The sequence below is a fragment of the Colletotrichum gloeosporioides genome, assembly GCF_011800055.1.
Source record: "Colletotrichum gloeosporioides strain Lc1 chromosome Unknown consensus_24, whole genome shotgun sequence".
NCBI lineage: Eukaryota > Fungi > Ascomycota > Sordariomycetes > Glomerellales > Glomerellaceae > Colletotrichum > Colletotrichum gloeosporioides.
In genome coordinates, this window is record NW_025544669.1 from 411,387 (window position 1) to 429,230 (window position 17,844).

Below are 17,844 nucleotides of genomic sequence, written 5' to 3' on the forward strand. Positions count from 1 at the left end.
AACTCGGCTCCGAAGTCCTGAGCCATATTAACCTGCCACTTACCCCTGCTCTCTATCGAAGATCTAAGTGAGATCTAAGTACACGAAGAGAGTAAAAAATGTCTTCTTTGTCAGGCAAAACGATCGCAATTACAGGCGCAGCCTCCGGTATAGGTCTAGCAACAGCACGCCGCCTGGTGTCCCTGGGTGCAAAGGTGTCGCTCTCAGACAATAACTCTGCCCTCCTCGCGAGCTCAACACTCAAGCTTTCCACTGCTTTTGGCCCAGAAAACATACACTCCAAGGTTGTGGATGTCCGAGACAGGGATGCAGTAAAGGCCTGGATCACGGAAACCGTTCAAATGTTTGGCCCGCTCCACGGCGCAGCCAACGTGGCAGGCGTTCTCGGTGCCCAAGGTAACAACGTCCGCATCCCTGACATTGGAGATGAGGACTGGAACTTCGTGATGGATATAAATGCTGGCGGGGTTCGAAACTCGATGCGCGCTGAGATACCGGACATCGTTGACGGAGGAAGTATCGTGAACGTGTCTTCTGTTGCGGGGAAGATTGGGCTGCCGATGAACGGGGCATATGTTGCAAGCAAACACGCGGTTGTTGGATTGACGAAGACCGCTGCGAAGGAGTTCGGATGGAGAGGGTTGAGGGTGAATGCTGTCTGTCCGTGAGTGCATCGGCTAGATGAGTGCACCGGTATTAAACTGATTTCTCGCAGTGGGACCATCGAGACACCGATTTTGGCACAGGCTCTGGAGGCGCCTCAGGCCGAGTTTGGGCCCTCGCCGTGCTTGTTGGGGAGGTTCGGGAAGCCAGAGGAGGTCGCGGATTTGATTGCTTTCTTGCTGGGCGATGGAGCGTCGTATATCACCGGCCAAGCCATTTGCGTCGATGGCGGGATAGTAGTGTAGGGTATTGGTGGTTCTGGATATATTCCTAGACGCGAAGGAAGATCTGATGGATGGCTAAACGGGACTCGAGCAGAACATAAAGCTTGGTGGTCGCGTCGGGCTGGAGGTTTAAGTGCCATCGTCTATCCATGTCAGCTTCACATTGGCGGATACGGAGGCAGTAATCTGACTGTGTCTCGTGTGCTTATCTCAAACACCCATCATCGACGAATTGAATCCGTATTGAAGGACTTAGGATCGATGTAGCTTCAATCCCGCAGACCAAGTCAGCACGAGCATGCAAGACTTCACCCTGAAGCAGTTGAATGACTGCCAGAATGTGCGACACGTGCCTCGGAACACCATGTCACATGGGGACGATTGATGGTATGTTATTTGTGAATTGGTCCACAGAAACTAAAAGTAAATCTAGCAAGCGAGTGCCATAGTGGTATCAAAGCAAGATATGAACAAGAGTATTATAGACGATTTCCCCCCTTCTTTTTGATTGTCAATGTGACAGTCTATGAACATTCCACAATGACCTCCATATTGATATTAGCGATTTTCTCCCAAAGAGAAGACTTTAAACGGTCTTCTCAGGGAGAGAGCTGTGGGCAGAGCCGCTGACGGCCTGGTCGTGGCTGCTACCGCTGCCGACGAGGTCGGAGACGTGGCGGGTGACCTCGACGTAGTCGTAGGCGAACTCGCCGAGCTGGGTGTCATCGAGACCGAGGTCCTCATCATCGGCGTGGACACGGAGGCTGAGACCGGGGATGAGGTTCATGAGGAAGAGGATCAGGCAGGTCAAGACGAAAGACCAGGCGAAACCGGCGACGGAACCAGCAAGCTGGTAGCCGAGCTGGACGTAGTTGTGCTCGATCCAGCCACCATCGATGACCAAGGCACCATCGAGAGCAGCAATGTAGGAACTACATTTTTTTAGCAGTGTTCTCCATGAAGAGGTGCAAGGGACTTACGCAGCAAAGATACCGGTCATGATGTTGCCGAGGATACCACCGACGCCGTGAACAGCGAAGACATCCAGGCCATCGTCAATGCCAAGGAGGAACTTGAGCTTGGTCGCAAAGTTGCAGCCAATTCCACCAACGATTCCGAAGATAACGGAAGCCCAGGGAGTGACGAAACCAGCACCAGGGGTAATAGCGACGAGGCCAGAAATGGCACCGGAGCAGAATCCGATCGTGGACCACTTCTTCTCGAGGCGGTAGTCGAGCAGCATCCAGGTCACACCACCGACACCAGCAGCAAGGTTGGTGTTGAAGCAGGCCATGACGGCACGGATGTTGGATGCAAGGGCAGAACCGCCGTTGAAGCCGAACCAACCGACCCAGAGGAACACAGTGCCAAGCACAACATGGGTGACATTGTGGGGACGGTAGGGGAGACCGTGAACCTTGTTGTAACCGGTGCGCTTGCCTAGCATGAGGGAGTAGGCGAGCGCGGCGGAACCGGAGGAAATGTGGACGGGAGTACCTCCGGCAAAGTCGAGGGAGCCGAGGGTGAACAGCCAGCCGTTGCCGTTCCAGGTCCAGTAAGCAATCGGATCGTAGACGATGGTGGCCCAGATGAAGGCGAAGACCATCGCGGGGAGGATGCGACCGCGGTCGGCGATGGCACCAAGAGCGAGGGCGGGACTTTTTTTGCGTGTTAGTTCCTGGTGCTTTCGGCAAAATTTGAGACCTGCGTCGCAGCGGGCGCTCTCATGCACATGTGCGGCGTCGACCAAAATCTCACCACAGATGCGCGATGGTACGACGGAAGGGGAGGAGGTCTACTCACGTAATGGCGGCAAACATGCCCTGGTAGAGGCAGAACAGAATATCCGGGAGCTTAGTCGAGCCGACGGAGGGCTGGGCGACGACATCCTTGAGACCAAAGTTCGACATGTCGCCGAGGAAGACGGAGCCGGTGTGAGAGAAGGTCAAGGTGTAACCCCAAAAGAACCATTGGAAGCCCACCACTCCGACACATATCATCGATATCAGAATTAGAGACAGCGCCGACTTGCGGCGAGCCAGACCCGAGTAGAAGAAACCGACACCGGGAATCATGAGCAGCACGAGTGCTGAGCAGACCATGATCCAGGCCATATCACCAGACTACCAAAGTCAGAAATGCTCGAAACCCCTTGTCGACGGTGAACTGACCTCGTAGAAGACATTGAAGTCGGTGACATTGGTCGAGTAGCCGGCGTCGGCCTCGCCCTCGGTTCCATTGTAAGGAAGGGCGTAGAGAGACATCTTGGTGGTTGTGCGCCGGCGCGAGTGCGGTCAATGGATATTAGTTGGCGAGATAGAACCTAAGAATCGTCTCTTCTTTCGCCGGGCCACTCGTCCTCGTGAACGGCGAGCAGACGTCGAAGGGGGTGGAATGGAAATGGGGTGCGGCAGGGAGGAGAGGGATGGAGGGAAGGGGGAGACCACGGTTATGAAGTCTTCCTTCCGGGTCCAGACTAGATAAATAATACGGAGCAAAATTATCAGGCAGGCCGGGGCGTGGGCGTCGCCTTGGACCTTCGGTCCTCGTGGTAAGCTGGCCGACATTGTGCATACAGTATCTCTTGATATGGAACTCCCCCGAACAGGGCAGGGATGGGCAGCCCATGGAACTGGTGCAGAAGAGATGATGAAGGGGAGCTCAGAGACCGAAGAGATGGGACGGGGAGCAAGCTGATTGCTCAGTCCTCTATGCCGGGAACACCAGTAGCGCAGGGCCAAGGGGTGGGGAGGAAAGCATAAAAAAGGGCGAGATGGATTCGAGGTGCATGCTGAGAAGGGCATCTTGGGACGAGCTTCCCAAATCCTTCTCTGTCTCCGAGAGACGAGACTAGGCCGCGCCGTGTTCCTCTACCGGGTAGCAGTGGTACGAGGTCCGTCTGGCTGTGGGAGAGCTTCATCGAGAACGCCCTACCCACGCTGATAGGTACGTACCTGTACACCACATGCTTGCGAACCCATGCTCGTGGCCCATGTCTCCAGGTCTTATGTGGGTCGGGAAAATATGTGGGAACTGATAAGGAATTTGGAGTGGGAGAGACCGGGGAGTGGACGGTCGTGAGGTGAGTCGTCTAGGATCGGGGGACTCGGATGGAAGCTAATTCAGGCCCTTCGACGGTGCCGTGGTTCTTGGCAAGCTGGGCCATTGAACGTTCTTTTGTCCGTTGACCACAGTCAACCAGCCTTTTGGCGCTGAAGACATCTTCAAAGGACTGTAAATACGATGAGGTGTTTGCCCCCAACATCACTGATGGCTTGTGCTCAGTTGATCAGATCCCCGTATGCGGAGAGAATCAACAAAGCCCCAGGGTCATCCGCAGGCTCAGCAGCCCGCGGGTCTGGATGCCCCATCGTCCGGTGTTGCTGTTCGTTTGTTTATCGGACGGCACGGAAACTCGTAGGGAAACGGTAGGTAGCTTCGGGGTCTTTCACCGCAGCGCAAGGTAGTCCCTCGGGCTCGAGAGTATGTCGACATTGAATGCAACACTAAAAACCAGGACAAAGTTTTCCTCGTCTAGCGCCCAGATTGCGACACGATCCAGACTGTGCTGGCGCAAGCAACAGCCTGACCCGAGACAGCCAAGGCTGCAAGAAGTAGGCGATCAGAACACTTTGAGATTGAAGGAAAACCGATGAGGAGGCATGCTGTGCCTCAGCAACGCGAGCCGCAACGGCAGAGACGCACTCGTGAGGCGCGCGGCCAATTGAAAGTGTTTCATTTCCCTTCCCTGCGAGATGCTTAAGGCACCTCGTAAGCCCGCGCTCGCCGGCTCTTCCTGGCCACGGCCGAGTGGGGGTGAGTTCGGGGCAGGAGGCATCGCCGTGGATCGGATTGCGGTTTACTTGCGTATTGTTTTGATGCAACAACATCTTTGTGGTGCCATCCGATAGAACGTTGAAGCATTAAATCTAGCAAAGATGTTATTTGTTGCTATCCCTAGCCGCCGCCTGCTATCTGAGAAGCAATGACAACACATAGCGGCGCTGGTCCAAGATTAGAGCCAGGCGCCAAACGAATCCTGCGCGTTGCCGCGTTCCAGAAGACTTCCGATCGGAGACGCGGACGGGACTTGGTTTGAAGCGGGCCGCTTGATGGGAGGATGCCTGTCATCGCACCGACTCAAATCTTCGCAAAAGCGATTGTGTGCGAAGGGATGCATGCGACCGTGCCTGTCGACAGGGCTGGATGGTTCGCAGCTCGTGCGACGCCACAACCTCATTGAATGTTGACATCAAACATGGAAAGCTGTGTCAAAGTTGCACGACTTGTTTAGGCGACGTTGTATCTGATCCTTCCAGCTTCTACAAATATCAACCAATCGAGTATTGACAGACGACGCTGGCTGCCAGCAGGATCAGCAGTTCCGAATCCTAGATACATTGACGCAGCCACAAGCTTCTGTGCGCGGCGAGAAGGCTTGGATCGTCAGCAAACTGCCGTTAAGGTTTGACAACACTAGCTTCCCGCCATCTGCTGAGCTATCGAGACGTTCGGGACGGAAAAGCAATAAGGAGGGAGCGTTTTGACATTGGAGAAGATGGCTTCCGGTCCCGTTTGTGCGGGAAGAAGCAACGATACCGGAGAACCTCTCCACCAACGCCCCGAGGGAAAGGCTTCACAAGAAGAAAGCCCGATGTCGCAGACCTTGCTGAATCGTGGACCGCGACTTGGGTGCCAAACCTCTTCGAAGCTGGGCTAGGTCTCAGATGTCCAAGAGTTGCACTCAGCAGACGGTCTGGGAGGCCCCAGGGCCGGTGGACAGAGACCGAATCGCTAATCTGAGCTTACATCGGAGCGAGCTGGATGGGGATATGTCGGACCCCAGAAGCGGAAAGGTGGGTTGGTTAGGCGAGCGTGGCCGGGGCTGGTTCCGTGGATGGCTTTGATTGCAGCGGCTGGCCACGTTGATTCGCGCAGGACCGTTGGAAGGATCCTGCAGGACGCAAGACTTTTGCTTTTGTTGGTCTGACTTCTGGTGCTGCGCCGTAGGCTGAAATGTCGGGAATCCTTCAGGTCCACCAATAGATAAGACACTGGCACATGTGCAATAGGCAGGCCGCGGGTGCTCAAAGAACGTTGAGCGGTAAGTAATTGGAATGTCTAAGAGACGCCATTGAGTGTGGCCTGATGTGGTGTATCTTTTCAACTATGGGGTGGCTGTTGGATATCGATGGTTGACTGATGCAGCCAAGCGACTCGTAGATGACGGGGCTGACTGGTGGGCATTGGCAGGTGACGGCGGACGGCTTAAGGGAAAGATGGTATGGGGATCGCAGGCTTGAGAATATCGATTGATAGCCAAAATGACTTTACTTGATTTCACCAACCGAGCTGAAAAAAGAGCCGTGGCTGTGGCGCCGTAGATTGCCCACGATGCGGGTGACGAGAACGCCAGGTGGACGACTTCACAAGCCAAAAGTGTATGGTGGTGTCTTGGAAGAAGCCAAAGTGTCGTCATGGTTGCCCGGATGGAGCACGGAGATGTTAAAGCCAAGACATTGAATTGCCTCCGAGACCTCTCATTCGATGGCAAAGTCTCATGGGTGTTCAATATGATCCATCAAGAGGGAATTCTGTCGATGGTGATGGCACGCAGTATGGATCATGGACGGACGGAATGATTCGAAGTGGATGAACCAAGGCCAGTGCTCACCTCTTTTTCTCCGGATGCCCAGACCGAGGCTTCTCCAATAGCAGCACCGGGAAAGCGTCTTGTACTCGCCATGTATCCAGAGGAAGGGTACGCTAATAGGAAGCTGCTGCGTCTGGCCCCATCTCTGCTGCCTTGTGGACAGCGGACAATCTCCCAAGTGACAGGACATGAACCACCACCCTCCACCTACCCGCCGCGAAAGACTCGCTCCACTGCCACGAAGCCTTTAAGAAAAGCTGCTTCACAGGTGCTTCCCCATTCGCTAAAGCTTCTTATCTCTCGGCACGGTGGAGGCTTGTGTTTAGTGTCATCTTGGCACTGATAAGGCCAGCCAGGGTCCGCTGGAACCAACCGAGCCCATGCCCGTCATGCAAGGGTCCCCCCATGTCCCCCTTTCTCTTCCCACCTCGACCGGTTGAAATGGACTGGACTGTTGAATGAAAGACTGACGGTCGACCAACTTTGACCGAAGGAAGCCTGAGGGAGGCATTGCAGGCATACCGCTGGGTGACATTGCACATCTATCCTGCTATTGCATTTTACGGAGCCCTTGTCCAGCTCACAACCCAGGCCGTCGGGTTCATACAAACATGGACCACCGGGAAATGCCCCTCATCGTCTAATTCATACGGCCAACGTCACCAGCTCATATCTATTCAATGAAATTCACTCGCCTTATCTAGACATGAGGAAATCATTGTTTTCCATCGTCGATTGAGCACTTGTGAAGTCATGTAAGAGACGGGTCGCGAGACTAGCCGTCATGCTGCACCTTTACGGTCGACCGCCACATCCCTACCGTCTCATATCCGCGTCCCCATTCGCCTCCTGATTCGACTTCCATCCCCGCCCAGCCTGGACTGCATCGGCTCAGAGAAGCCGGATAGCGCTTTTCTGCTCTTGTGATGCAGATAGTCTGATACCGCAGATATCGCAGCAATCTCTGATAGCTGGTCACCGATTGTCTGACACGTCTTTGCCCCTCCCGCTGGCCGTGCGCTGGCGCATTTTGATTCAGCTGTTGCTCGCTTTGTGTCCTCGGGGTCAATCTCATCCCCCGCCATTCCCATGGACTTCTGGCCATCATTCTGGCCAAGCATGCCTCTAAGTGAAGATCAACTCAACGCCAGATCTAGACTTTGTGCCCAGCAGCCCCTCGCAAACGCGAAGAAAACTGTCAATGTTGGAGGTCTATCATAGTTTTCGAGAAGTGAAGTCGAAATAGGCCATCTTGAACTATTAGAACACTCTTCATCACGTCACACAGCGCCGCACGGAGCTTTTAGAGTTCTTAGACCACACCTGTTCCTGCTCCTGCCGTCCCGTCAATCTGGTATCGTCCCACTGACTTGCGTTCTTGCGGGCGTTCTCACCCATCCATGTCTTGGCCGAACACCCGACCAGAACCACTCATATCATCTCTCTTCGCCATCTGAACGCTTGCCGTAGTCATTCACGTGTCTGCGGGCGCAAGACTTGCAGCTTACTTATACCAGCTTCATCCCTCTCTTCAAATGTTTGGTGATTGCGCCACGAGGGTTCATCTCCTAAGATATTCCAGCAATACTCGAACAATGCTCGATGACGGCATTCGCTCACACTCCCTGTTCACAACTGCAACAACCTCACAAACCAAGCCATGCTATGTTTTAAGAAGTCCATCAAACACGCTGATTACGATCTTGTATTGAGAATGGATTATGCAACAGGCTGACGCCGTGAGAGCGTTCCCTAGGTTTAACGGTGAGGGATACGATCAGCAACAGATTATTTCTTATTTTGGTCTACTGTGAAAACCAGAGTTCGTCACTCGAAATAAGCAAAACGAGCTTCGAAGCGAAGTCTCTGATACCGATGCCAACCAGCGAACACAAGGTTTCATTTCAATGGAAATGTGGACACGAGATGAATCTCACAAGTGCTACAAGGCTGATCAATCAGGCTTAGGAAGGATCCGTTGGAGACTTGATGGATGCAAATCAGATCGATCGCCGATGTAAGTGAAGAGACTTGCAGTTTGGCAGTTGCCTTATGTCAAAGACAGAACATGAAGCAATACTGTGTGCAACACACTCTAGTATAAGCTTCAGCTCTAGAACTCTTACAACTTCGATGCTCCTTGAGGTTGAAGAGGACATCTAAGGTCTATCGGCCACAGTTGGCTCGGCAATGATCAAGAGGTTGTAGCCAGCCTTGTGGGCATGGCTCAAGACTAGGGGTGTTAACCCCTAATATAAAACCCCTAGGAGACGCTTATCGTATTAGGCGAGCAGACGTATTTACGTATTTTAGTTAACGAGAATAATGGAATTTCTTACGCTGTCTGCTGTTCTTGAAACCTACATAGTGGTGTTAAGATCATCCACGATTCTCTACACTTTAGCTGCTTAAGTCTCGTTCATGGTTTACTTTCAAGATAATGTAGTGGTGGCAGCTGTTCCAGGCTCTAGGATGGTCACCGGCTGTAAGCTTCTTCCAACCTATGGTGCTCGGGGAAGGACCACTATGGCATTACCAGAGAATAAATGTCAATCTACAATGGATTTATCAAAAGTGCGCAATCTGCAATATGTGTCCTCCTTCCAAACTCATGTTCTACTTCGTCGTAGCATCGCGTGCACGACACTTCCCTCAATTGTATACAACAATGGTGTCCGTCCTTGCTTATCTTCTATACTAGAGCTAGCATGACCCCTGTTCAATAGCAATGATGTAACGTGGTACATTTCGGCCTCGACAGCATATGAGAGTGGTGTTCGACCCATGCCATCCTGGGAGTCCACCTCGACCTTGTTGGTGTCAAGTATAAGCTTAACATTCGCAGCATCACTCTCTGCAGCATATGAGAGTGGTGTTCGACCTTTTTCATCGCTTGAATCAACGTCGACTTTGCCAGTCTCAAGCAGAAGCAAGACAACAGCTGAAGCCTGCCGTGACCCTGCAGCATATGACAGCGGTGTTCGGCCTGAGGTACTTCTAGAGTCAACCACAGCTGTACTGACTCCAAGCAGTAGTTTTACAACTGCATGATGTCCGTACTCGGAAGCATAAGAGAGTGGTGTTCGACCAAACTTATCTCTACGATCGATATCGACTCCACCAGTTCCCAGAAGTAGCTTGACAATAATATCATGTCCACACATAGAAGCATGACATAATGGCGTCCGACCATTATTGTCCCCTTGGTCAATGTAAAATTGGCCATTCGCAAGCAGGAATCGGAAGACATGCAGGGTACCTCTCTCAGCGGCGTATGAAATTGGCGCCCTGGATTGATGGTCCAGACAATTAGCACCCCTCCCTAGCTCGAGGAGAAGGACAATGACCGTTTCGTTGCCAAGTTCAAGGGCATTGGCTAAGATACCCTTTTTTGCCGCGAATTTGAAGTCCCGTGACGGCTTGATCAGTGTTGTCTTTTGCTGACGGTCTGGAGTTTCAAAGTCTTTGAGTGCTGCGCTGTTGGGGTTGGCCTCTTTGTGGGCCGTCAAGAATGCACGTAGAGCATCAGAACTCCCAGTGGCCAGAGCTGCAAGTATTGGAGCCCCATATCTCTCGTCTTCGAGTTTGAAACAGTCCAGCTTTGAGCGGTCGATGCTGACGAGCTTTGCTCTGTCGTGCTCTGCTAGGATGTATAGGAGACTGGCGTTGGGGGTGTGCCGACGTATTCTATGCTTTTCGAATAGATTGTCCAAAATTATCCAATCGGTAAGATCGAACGATTGAAGAAATTCAAGTTGGCTTACGCCTGATTGTTCTGCTGCATCGGCATGATACAGGACTTGCTGGGTCGCATATCGCAGAAAGGGCAATTTCTTCTCTGCTGATTCTCGCAGCTCATTAGCTTCCTGTGATGAGGCATGAGGGAGAGTCTCGCCAATTTCCATGGCAGTAGCAACATTTAGATAGTTGATGCAGCAACTTTTAAGTCTTTCATGACATTGTCCGCTGAAATTACTCCCAAACTCGGACCAAATTTGATTTAGCCCGCCATGCTTCATAAGAAAGTCTCTCACTGACTCGTGGATGAACTGGACTGTCGGAGTGTTTGATTTGGTGACTTCAGTAAGGCCCTTGGAGGAATCGAGGATGAATCTCTTCATAATGTCGGCTGTGATATCCTCAGGGTCCCAGTCAGACAAGGCTACGGTTGAATCGACCTCAACCCCGGATAATATCGCAAAGTACAGTTGCTCCGGTCTCAATGGCTCTTTCGCGAAGAGCACCCATTGGATGCAAAGAAGCAGTTCATCCCTGTGATGGCGATCACGGACCAAAATGTCTCGAAACAAAGTGTTCAGGTCGCCAGGGATTTCTCGAAGTCTTTGTCGAAGTCGATGCATGCGACCGCCGTCGTATTCCTTATTGAGAATATCCACGACCAGAACAACCCACATGAAAACTCCGGACGCCTTTTCCTCAAGATCATGGCGGATCTGCTGGACGACTTTGCTATCCCCGATCTTCAGTTCGCTGCTCACATAGTTGATAATGTCATCCTGGTGCCCTTGTTGTCCTTCGAGAATGAGGCTGACTGCCTTCGAAATCGTGATGTAAGGGTAATGTCTACTCGAGAAGCAGACCTGAAAGCTGACGCTCTTCCGCGTAGTAGCTTCGGCAACGTGTTCGAAAAATGATACCATGTTTCGTATCTCATCTTCGTCGCACTCATCCAGAGCGTCTATGAAGCATGTCACGGACACATTCTTCAGGTTCAAGACTGCCTCTTCAAAAAGGTCTTTGAGGGATTCAAGGGTCCACTCTCGAGGTCCGGTGCTTGGTGTCATCAGAGCTGGATAGTCTAAGATCGTCCGAAGCTGAGGAAACCCTTCGATGAGTTGAAAAAGCAGCGATCTGTACATCCCTGTTGTGGACTTCTCCAGTTTCTCGCCTCGTGCGTTGAAGAAGAAGGTGATGAGAGTGCTTTGCTGCTTTCTATTCCGGTAGTTTGTGGAGATGAACTTCATCAGCGTCGATTTCCCCGTTCCTGGTTTTCCTTTGATCCACAAGAAACCATGGTGTGTGTCGCGTTTGGTATGATCCAGCCAGTCAAGATACTGAGAACTTTTCAGCACCCATTTGCACGTTTTGGCGTGCGCTCTCTTGATGGTCATTTGCCGAGCATCGATTTGGTCGAATGTCAATGATTGCAGCAGTTTCTTTCTCCGCTCGTCAATCAGGTGTTCCCCATCAACCGCAACCTCCAGGTTGCCCAACTGAGTTGATGTCGGAGCTGGCGTGGGAGAACATAGCGGACTAAGCTCATTCAGGAGATGTTTAGCGTATGCAGCAGCAGCAATGGCTGCGTACCCTTGCCATGCCTTGTTCTTGTGAGAGTCCGAGTAGTCGCATATGCCGCGAATAACCAAGCAAGGAAGGGTGTTGCTTAGGCCTGCAGCCTCCATTTCAAAACACAAGAAGTTGTTTTCGATAGCAAGTTTGTCGCGAGTCAGGGCGTCCTTCATCACCTGGTTGGCTGAGGCAATTGCTCCGTAATGAACAACAAGCTTGTCTACAGCCCGCGCAGGTCGTTCCACAAGCTTTGAAGGATCATACCCACAAACTGCGGCACAGGGCCCTTCGGACATTGAAGGGTGGACAACACTGCTTCGATAAAGCTTGTCGCTATCGAGACTTGGACGAGCATATTCACTCTTCAAGTTTGGGTAATCGTCAAGAATGTCGCTGATGGTCTCTTCGATTTGGTGCCCGTCTTTCCTGTACCGGGCCTGGAGTCCGTGGACTGCGGTGCTTAGGCGCCATGGCGGCTGGTTCAACAAACCGGTTTGCCGAAAACTTTGACCTTGCACGGTCTTTCCGAAGTCGTACTGAACTACACTGCTCTGCCCATCACGAGCAGTGCCAACCACGATATCTCCGAGGCGGATGTCGTTCTTTTGGGTCGGAGCGCCACCACCGATGCCCACCATCAAACCAATCTGGACGTTGGGAAAGCTATGTAGCATATCCCTTGCGACGGCTGTCGCAGCCGATGTGCCATACTCTGGCAGCACGGCCATGACAACGTTATGCGGCCCAATCCTGCCCAGTGTATAGTGGCTCGCATCATGCAAGGGAAGGTCGTGATAGCGCTCGTGCTCTTCGTCAAACAGCGCCTGTCCGGCGACGTATTCCGTAACTATGGCGCAAATCCAGCCGATAGTATATTCGTGACGTCCGCGTCTGGGTCTTGGCTCTCGTTCGACGTAGTGTCGTTTATCGAGATGCGCGTGTGGTTCATATTCGGGGTTACCATGAGGACTTTTTCGCTTCCGCTCCATTTGAACAGCAATGCGGGGGCATCGACTTCGTTACAGAAGGGAGGAGGCGCGAATGGGCAAGACCTTGTACGTCAGGCTGCGCAGGAAGTCAGCGTCATTTGGCTCGTTGAACATTCTGCTACTTCCCTACTGTGCACATATGGGTGTCGGGCTTCCACTCTGGGTTCGATGGAAGTAGCGTCAAGGCCTCGGCAAGTTTGGCGGTGAAGGTCCACGATGCGTTTTTGCAGCAATCATGAGAACGCGCAAGAGCGACGGAAGTTATGACGGAAATGGAAGGAGAAAATGGACATTGCTGTACCCTCCAGCCTGATCCAACCCGCACCCGGTCTGCCTCACCACAGTGACTGTGCCATCTTCACGTCTGCTGCATGTGTCATTGGTAGAAGGTCCCACTAACCACCCCTGACTTTTGCATTGCCACCCACCCGCTGATTCTTCGCCCGACAACCTACCTAAGGTAAGTAGATGGTAGTGCTGCCAAGCTTTGCACATAATCGATTGGCTTGAAATACTAATGGACGCAGGCAGGCTTTTTTGCAGGCAACAGTGCAGTGCGTCTTTGAGGTTGTAGCCGGCAGGCATGGTCTCGTGAAACGATTGCGTAACCTCTACCAGCCTTTAATAATGTGACGGGCAAAGAGAGGCATTGCGACCGTCCATCAGTTGGTTGAAAATTGGGAATGTAGCCTGCAATATCGAGTTGCATCTGGAGACGGGGTTCCCTCAAACGAAAGCTGAACATTTGTATGACTCTTTGCCGGCGAAGTCCATAGTTTCGAGCTCGTGGCACCGGCCGGGCTTTTCATAACGTACTCGAACAAGATTTCCGATTTCTTCACACTTCAGAGGACTCGCATTGGCAAGTTTTGGCTCCTAAAGAGAGTCGTAATGAATGCGATGTATGACAATACGATATTTGTCTGGTACTGGCAGTATGTTTCAATCGTCGATGGTATTATTATTGCTATGAACTTAGCATAGTAGTTGTGATTGTAAACTCTTGGTCGACGCGGATGACAGAACGCGTCCTTCGAGACGCGTTGCCTTTCTGGCCTTCCCGCACTTGAATGGGAACAAGTTCCACGTCGCTACGATTGCTCTTCTTCCCATCTGACCAGGAATCGTCTTCCGACTCTCTGCATCTGCGTCCTGAACGGCAGGTCTCTGCAAATACAGGTCTATTGATCTCAATGCCGCTCTCGTCGTCACCTCCCTGTCTTGGATTGGCTTCGTGGTGTCTGTTATGTAGACTGTGGTTATGACCGTAAGACCGTTTAGCGGCAGAATTAGCGTCAAACCGTAGTCGAAGGTATTGACGTAATGATGGGATACAAGCAACTATCAGCGCAATGTGCTCGTCGAGAATAGCCCATATTTCTTGGGTAGATGTCTGTTAGCACTTGGAGTCCCCGAGGATACCTTGAAAGGAGGTATAGGCTCAAGTTTGAGCCAAACTGATGGAGAAAGCTTACGAATCATGGTGAGCGATTTTGAGGACGTTGGCTCAAGTTGTATGCTCAAAAACCTTGCTAGGCTAACAGCAATATCAATAAGACCCAGGGCGAAAGTTGTATAAATGCCAATCATGGTGCTTCTCTTCATCTGTAGACCCTTGAGAATGAAGAATGGCATAGCCAGTACTTTCCACACTCGTTAGCACTCATTTGTTGAAAGCCTGGCAGCGGAACTCTCAACTAACTGCATAGATTGGCACTGAAATGTAATGCCCACGACACATGGAAGATAGTTGTCATGATTTGGATGCTGCAGAGACCTGACGGGTTCAAGAACGACCTGGAGAGGCGGCATTAAGCAAGAGACTAGGAGAAGGGCTTTTCAAGGATCACCATACCAATTACGCTCGATGGGCCAGCAAAGGAATAACTGTAATGAAATCGAAACGATATAACCCGACACGCAATAGACAATTGTGGCATAGAGCATTTTGCGCAAGACCGTCATAAATGGTGGGAATAATTGGAGATATGTTGCGAGTAGTGCAAATTTGCAGAAGTAAAGAGCGCTGAAGAAGGGGAAAATGGTCACCCAGATTAACTAAACTCTAGACATGAGTCTCTTCCGATATTGGGCTCAAGTGGATGCATGTGTGGTCACTCACCTTTCTCACATGTTCAAGCTTGGGGGGGTCGGCCTCCCAGTTGAAGAGGGTGTAGTTGATATCAGGATGCAGCACGTCTTCGTTGCGCATAAGAATAACCAAAACAGCTTGTGCTAGACAGCTAAACCATGCGATGACCAAAAGTCCATCACTGAGTGCGAGAGGCTGTGACTGGATCTGCAGCCGAAGCCACAGTCGTGCTATGATGAGAAGACCTGACAAACCGAGGAGCGTGAACAAGCAGCCCTAACAGCAGTGATCGCAATGTCAGCCTCGTCACATCTAAACTTCATCGCTGAAAAGGTAGGAAGCATACTAGCACTCCAGCAGCAGAGGGTGCTGCCATACTACTGATCATTGGCGAGAAATCGTCGTTGTGATATGTGGAGAGTATTGGAAATGCACCATCTACTCGTAGTATAGATTACAACCCAAAAACAAAAGCGCCAAACGGAATGGATTGAGTTGAGAACTTATTCCGTGTCAAACAGTATTCAATCGCAGTATGGTGGCAACTTGAGTTGGGATGCAATAGACCCAGAGACTGTATTCCAGAAGGCTACACGGACAGTCAAGTCAACATATCAAGAGATTGGGTCTGTTGATGAATTTTTCCAGGCCCTGGAAATTTAAAATCACACGAGGACTGTTCCTGCCAAGGTTCAACTGCCCCTTGCAGTGACTTCTGCGGCAAGCAATACTGGGAAACCAACGCAAGCGATGTCAACAAGGTTTATGACAAAGTGTTGCGAAATTTTTACCTTGCGATTACCCCATGCTGTTGTTATCCGGATGTATCCGGTAGGTCTACGAAATAGGACTTACTAGCCACGTGGCCTGGGATTTTGTCGGACCTAACGTGTTCGAAAGATAAAACGAGACCGCTTGAGCGTTGGGTCTACATGTAGTCTCCATTTTCTTGCTTGCGCGTATCTTTTCCATTCTTAAGGGGGAAAAAAGGAAAGAAAAGAGAATCATAGTTACTTATCAGCTCCAAAATTCTCTAAAGCTAGTATAGATGTCTTGATCTACTATGTAACATCCAGAGACTGAGCTTGGCTGGGCTACGCAGCCCTGGCGCAACATGGCTGGCACCGCCAAGTGGGATCAGCAGTTCAGCACAGCTGCCGTGCTCGTGTTCATGGAGACAAATGAGCTGCGGCCGTTTAAGATTACAAACCCCATCAAGCCGAGGCAGATCTGCGTACGAGTGTGCTGGATTTTGCAGGAAACGAGTCATTTTCACCGCTTCAGTCGGCCATCTACGGCCCCACTACCCGGGATTCAGACCCATTTTCTGTGCCGACCGGGGTTGGCATTCAGCATAGATTCGGAACCGTACTCGGGGGGCGCCTTCACTGGTGCAGACGTGTCACGTTGGCTATCCCCTGTGACCCTGGCAGATTGTGAGTCTGCTATCGACGGCCCAAAGTCCTACAAAGCCAATGCTTTTTCTCAACATGACAACCAATTGCCATTTGGCGTCTGTTCGCCTCGTCTGTCTCCCTCTTAGTCAATCTCATGGCCTGTATGATGTAATTCGTTTTTCCTACTTCCTGACCTACACTTCTTCGGTTCGTTTAGTGTTCTCGCCAGCTGTTGCAGAAACAATTGTGGGGTTTGAGGCGTCCCACGTTTACTTGCAGTGGCTTCTATCAACCAACGGGCCACAGCGTGGACCATCATTGTCGATAGGTTTATAGTTGGTGGATTTCTGAAAGATGGACTCTAGGGGTGTGATCTTCTCCCTAGTACTAGCACTAGTACTAGAGATTTCTAGTACTAGTATATTCTCTAACGTAATAGAAGCCTAGAAAAACCTCTTTTTAATATACTTAACCTTTCTAGGTACTAATAAATTACTACTAGTAAAGGGACCCTATTATAATATTTTAGTAGTATAGTTATATAAAAAATAACTATATACCCCCTCTTTTTAGTACTAATACTAAAGTTTTCTACTATTTAACCTCTTCTTACTATATAAAAAGCTTAATACGTAGAGAGGGTAGTTTCTAACCCTCTCTATATACTAAAGTTAGTACTAAGGGTAATTAGACCTCTTAAATAGTAGAATTAACCCCTCTATAATAAACTCCTCTAATAATAAAGCTATAAGTAAAGCTATAGAGTTAGTAATATAGAGTACTTATATTACTTTAACTTAATAAGAGTATTATTAAGTAATTACTATATAACTATTAATAAGAGTAACTTTATAGTAGTATATATATATACTAGAAGGCTACTAATAAGGTTATTTTATTACTTCTTTAAGATATTCTAAATAACTAAGAAGTAGTTTAATATATTTATTAAATAGCTTAGTAAGTATACTAGCTTAATAGATTCTTAATATATAAATACTAAGTAGAAATTAATAATATTCCTATATATCTTAAACTAGAACTACTCTTAATATACTACTACTTATACTTTTAAAGTTAGCTAAAGTATAGTTTCATAATATATTAACTTCTTACTTACTACTTATATATAAGGATTACTAAGTGGGGTTGCTAGCGAGCGCTTAGTAAAACCTCAGCTAAGTAATACCCTAATCTTAATAGTAAAATCTCTACTTCTTAGGAACTTAGAGGAAGTAAGCTATAGTTAATATACTAAATTTAACCCCTATTATAACTTCTAAACCTTTCCTAGTTAAAGCCTCTAGCTTATTACCTTATAATTCTATAGCTTCTACTTCATTTTAAGTAACTAGTATAGGTTAGAATATTTTATAAAAGGGGTAACACCTTACTAAATAGTTAGTAATTAGACTTTAATATAAATAAACTATAAGAGTCTACGTTTAACGTAAAGCTATCTTCTTTAGGGTTTTACTGAGGTACCTATAACCTTATATTAAGACTAAGTTAGCTA

The 17,844-nt window shown here is 49.8% G+C and overlaps 5 protein-coding genes across 5 annotated transcripts; 1 reads left to right on the forward strand and 4 right to left on the reverse strand.

Annotated features, from left to right (window-relative positions):
- Positions 1 to 98: 98 nt before the first annotated feature.
- Positions 99 to 908, forward strand: GCG54_00012696 (3-oxoacyl-[acyl-carrier-protein] reductase FabG; the record flags this gene model as incomplete). Its single annotated transcript, XM_045412570.1, has 2 exons — positions 99 to 664; positions 716 to 908. The coding sequence occupies 2 exons, from the start codon at positions 99 to 101 to the stop codon at positions 906 to 908; spliced, it is 759 nt and encodes a 252-aa protein (XP_045267275.1).
- A 565-nt stretch (positions 909 to 1,473) lies between these two features.
- Positions 1,474 to 3,151, reverse strand: GCG54_00012697 (Ammonium transporter 1; the record flags this gene model as incomplete). The annotated part of the gene is made up of 4 exons (XM_045412571.1): positions 1,474 to 1,819; positions 1,868 to 2,545; positions 2,691 to 3,010; positions 3,059 to 3,151. 4 exons carry the CDS (start codon positions 3,149 to 3,151, stop codon positions 1,474 to 1,476), a joined length of 1,437 nt encoding a protein of 478 aa, XP_045267276.1.
- Positions 3,152 to 9,639: 6,488 nt separating this feature from the next.
- Positions 9,640 to 12,953, reverse strand: GCG54_00012698 (uncharacterized protein; the record flags this gene model as incomplete). Its single annotated transcript, XM_045412572.1, has 3 exons — positions 9,640 to 9,677; positions 9,731 to 12,819; positions 12,874 to 12,953. 3 exons carry the CDS (start codon positions 12,951 to 12,953, stop codon positions 9,640 to 9,642), a joined length of 3,207 nt encoding a protein of 1,068 aa, XP_045267277.1.
- An 853-nt stretch (positions 12,954 to 13,806) lies between these two features.
- Positions 13,807 to 14,474, reverse strand: GCG54_00012699 (uncharacterized protein; the record flags this gene model as incomplete). The annotated part of the gene is made up of 2 exons (XM_045412573.1): positions 13,807 to 14,232; positions 14,262 to 14,474. 2 exons carry the CDS (start codon positions 14,472 to 14,474, stop codon positions 13,807 to 13,809), a joined length of 639 nt encoding a protein of 212 aa, XP_045267278.1.
- A 204-nt stretch (positions 14,475 to 14,678) lies between these two features.
- Positions 14,679 to 15,319, reverse strand: GCG54_00012700 (uncharacterized protein; the record flags this gene model as incomplete). Its single annotated transcript, XM_045412574.1, has 3 exons — positions 14,679 to 14,897; positions 14,962 to 15,207; positions 15,278 to 15,319. The coding sequence occupies 3 exons, from the start codon at positions 15,317 to 15,319 to the stop codon at positions 14,679 to 14,681; spliced, it is 507 nt and encodes a 168-aa protein (XP_045267279.1).
- Between the last annotated feature and the right edge of the window lie 2,525 nt (positions 15,320 to 17,844).